Source organism: Humulus lupulus, chromosome 5 (assembly GCF_963169125.1).
Source record: "Humulus lupulus chromosome 5, drHumLupu1.1, whole genome shotgun sequence".
Classification (NCBI taxonomy): Eukaryota; Viridiplantae; Streptophyta; class Magnoliopsida; order Rosales; family Cannabaceae; genus Humulus; species Humulus lupulus.
Genome location: NC_084797.1, coordinates 172,081,583 through 172,085,292, shown reverse-complemented (window position 1 = coordinate 172,085,292; position 3,710 = coordinate 172,081,583). Strand labels below are relative to the sequence as shown.

Sequence of the window (3,710 nt, the reverse complement as noted above, 5' to 3'; positions counted from 1 at the left end):
GCATGTATTCATGAATGAAAGATTGCTATGCATGTAGAAAATCCAAGTATAATAGAGTGATGCATGCAGTGAGACACCTTTGTATAGATTCTGAACAATTCTCGCCACTAAAGCCACCTCAACCATGTTTTTCCAGCCATATTGAACATCATCTATTTCTTCTTTTCCACATGAAATATTGATAAATGAATATGGACCAAACAGGGGAGTCCTTGAATCGTTCAAACTCATATTATTATAACTGGTCAATAATGTAATAGTTGATGAGATTTGTTTTATTTTGGTCTCTAGTTAATCTACCAAGTTCAGAGTTTCTGATCCCCAGTTGAATTCAACTTCTTATTTTTGACTGCAAAGTCATAAAAAATTATGGGACTATATCATTTTAGTATATATGTGTACTTCTTTAAATTGTATTAGTCACTGGTTCAATTTATCAGCAAAATAATAATCAGATTTAACTTGTTCATTAAATTTTGACCATGGATTACTTTATATATCATTGCTATAAGACTAGACCAGTGACTATGTTCTTAGAATATTCATCATATATATATTAATAATTATCTTTAAATTCCCTATGTTTTGTATTTTTTTAATCATAAATAAAAATAAATGAATAATTAATAATGATTCTTAGAGACAGTGTTTTATGTGTTTCTCTTAGAGACAATGTTTTATGTGTTTGGTTTTAATTGTATTAGTGGAGTAGAATTTTGATGCTCTTTACTCACTCTTCCATATCTCATTACACTTGCTATAATTGATATGTGAGTTTTTACTATATTTAACAAGCCCCACTCCATAGCTCCTGTATCATATGATTTATTTCCAAAGCAAAGCCTATCTAGGACTTCTTATAGACTTTTTAATTCAACTTCTCTCACCTCTAAAGCAGTATGGATTGAATATGGTTCTGTGTCCTCAAGTTGCAGATGTATATTAGCAAGATCAAGTTCCCTTATTTGTTTTGACTGTACATAAAAATAAAAAGAAGACGAAGAAAAGAAAATTAGACCAAAAGTACTAGCTATATAGACATTATAAGCAAATAGGATTGGCAATTTAAAGTGCTCACTTGTATGTCTAGTGTTTTTGTAATCTGAACTTCAAGATGGTTAAGTTCTTGGATTAGTTTTTCTGCCTTTGCTCTTTTGAATTTTGATTCAGGCTCTTTTCTGATTCTGATTCGATTTTGAATTAGTTTCAATAAAATAAATAGGAAAGAGTGAGTTAGGGTGGGGAGCAGCAAGGATATGTTTGAAAGAAAAAATGTTGAACTTAAGGCCACTGATCTGCCACTCCAAAGGGCCACAACCATAATAATATTAAAGTTTTCTTGAAAAAATAATTGTTTTTTCTTCAATATTTTCCTGTGTGGACACCATAACAGCCATAAAGAGTTATATAGCTTCAACCCCATTACTGAAATTAACAAATTTGTTTTTTTTTTCTTCTGTTACTCTATTTTTTATGGTCATTTAAATTCAATTGATAGTTAAAATAAATCAGAAAGTGGTGGAGATTGGACCTTTATTTTTATTAATTTCCATAGTGTAAATTCAGTAGTGTTGAGTAGCAAACAATAAAGTTGTATTAATTTTTTTATCAGAAGAGAGAGAGAGAGAGATAGAGAGAGAGAGAGAGAGAGATGCTGTACATAGTGGGATTGGGATTGGGTGACGAGAGAGACATTACTCTTAGAGGCTTAGAGGCAGTGAAGCAATGCGACAAGGTCTACATCGAAGCTTATACTTCTCTTCTCTCTTTCGGTATCCCTTCAGATGGCCTTTCTACCCTGGTACACTTCTTTCTCTTTCTCTTCAATTTGGTTACTTTCTTTTGCACCAATTTCCAAAGCTAACAACTTTATTGATTAATTTTTATTTTCATTGCTCAGGAAAAACTTTATGGAAGGCCAGTGATTCTTGCCGATAGAGAAATGGTTGAGGAAAAAGCCGATGAAATACTCTCAGCTGCTCATGTTTCTGATGTGGCTTTCCTTGTAGTTGGCGACCCTTTTGGGTATGTTCATTCAATTTTCTGTTTTGCTTTTCTTTTTGATTTTTTTTTCTTGTTTATTTTAGAAATTATATCATTTCTTCCTCATTAGTTGAATGTTACATGTATGTATATATGCATTGCTGATTTGGGCCATCTCAAATTCCATGGATATGTAGAAGAAGATAATTGTGATCATAAATATTCTTACTTAGCTGCACAAAGACCTTTGAAAGTCCTTAGATTGTAACTGTTTGTTTTTATTCATTTTGGTCATGTTTGGCAAGTAGTTTTGGATTGGATAAAAACTAATTTGAGACAAAGTTATAATTTTTTTTCTCAAGTTTCTGAATGAGATTAAATTATCCTATTGTAGTTGGATTAATTAGGTTTTCAGATTCAAACTTTTCTCTAATCTTTATTCAGTCTTGCTTTCCAAATATGACATTTATATACATGCGATTCTTTGTTCTATTTACTTAAATTTCCCTCTATTCTTCCTCATGTTTACATATGGATTTCCTACTCAGAGCAACAACTCACACTGATCCTGTTGTCCGGGCAAAGAAATTGGGTATTGTTGTCAAAGTAATACACAATGCTTCGGTGTTGAATGCTATTGGAATTTGTGGGTTGCAGCTCTACCGTTATGGAGAGATAGTCTCAATACCATTCTTTACTGAAACTTGGAAACCAGACAGCTTCTATGAGAAAATTCAAAGCAACCAGAATCTTGGTCTACATACCCTCTGCTTATTAAGTGAGGTGAGAGAAGGTTCCCTGAAAGTCTGATAAGAGTTGCAAAATCTGAGATTCTTATTAACACAAACATTTCTTTGTTACTTTTGTTATCACAGATATTCGTGTGAAGCAACCCTCCCTGGAATCTTTATGCAGGTATGTTTTCAAGTGATTGACCATTATATTGGCAGCTTGTTCATACTCTTGAGGCTGCTCAAACAAACCTGCTCCTCCCGGGGCAGTATTGTAATTTGTTAACTGAGCTAATGAAGTTTGATTTCTTTTCCATCTTGGAAGCTCTAGGGAGATTTTCCCTTGGTCACAAAAATCATCCCAAGTCAATTGCTGTAGCATATTGGAAGCATATTGGGTCTCCTTTGAGTTCCCTGCCTTCTTTGGCTCATATAAGAAGTCCAAGTTGTAACGACCCAAAATTACTAATAAGGCTTAAGGGCCTTGATTAGTGTGCCAAGAGGGCATAATTGGAGGTTAAGAGAATTAATGGTAAGAAAGCATGAATATGAGTATTGGATAAGTAATGCGGGCCTTGTTTGGATGGTAAGGGCGTAATTGTAATTTTGGCCCGTTAGGGCATATATGTGAATATGCGTGATAAATTGTTGAGACCACATTATTATGTGGATAGGTGGATATATATGCATATGTGTGTGTTTGTAGCTTTCGGCACGAGGCGATCCTAGAGTTTGATAGCGGGAAAAGTCACAATGGGGCTTAATAATTGACTTTGGATAAGTCAGGGATATTATAGGTATCGGGTGGTTATTTAGACTATCGGGTTATGGAAATAAATATATGGAGATATATTTGAGGTTAGGAAGTTTAGGCGGGAATATTGAGGAATTTTACCGTTTTTCCCTCGGGGACGGTTCCGGCATCCTAGCCTCGGGCTTGACCTAAATGATAAGGTTAGACTTACTAAAAAATAGAAAACAGTAGAACCACAAATG

At 34.0% G+C, this 3,710-nt stretch overlaps 1 protein-coding gene across 1 annotated transcript; it reads left to right on the top strand.

Annotated features, from left to right (window-relative positions):
* The first annotated feature begins 1,487 nt into the window (after window positions 1–1,487).
* On the top strand, window positions 1,488–2,870 carry LOC133779693 (probable diphthine methyl ester synthase). The gene is made up of 4 exons (XM_062219623.1): window positions 1,488–1,801; window positions 1,901–2,025; window positions 2,532–2,766; window positions 2,859–2,870. Exons 1-4 carry the CDS (start codon window positions 1,652–1,654, stop codon window positions 2,868–2,870), a joined length of 522 nt encoding a protein of 173 aa, XP_062075607.1. The 5' UTR covers window positions 1,488–1,651.
* The last annotated feature ends 840 nt before the right edge of the window (window positions 2,871–3,710 follow it).

Coding starts and splice junctions, on each gene's coding strand:
- LOC133779693 (XM_062219623.1), top strand. CDS start 1,652: ATGCTGTACATAGTGGGATTGGGATTGGGTGACGAGAGAGACATTACT. Junction 1,802..1,900: donor CAGATGGCCTTTCTACCCTG/GTACACTTCTTT, acceptor TTCATTGCTCAG/GAAAAACTTTATGGAAGGCC. Junction 2,026..2,531: donor GTAGTTGGCGACCCTTTTGG/GTATGTTCATTC, acceptor TTTCCTACTCAG/AGCAACAACTCACACTGATC.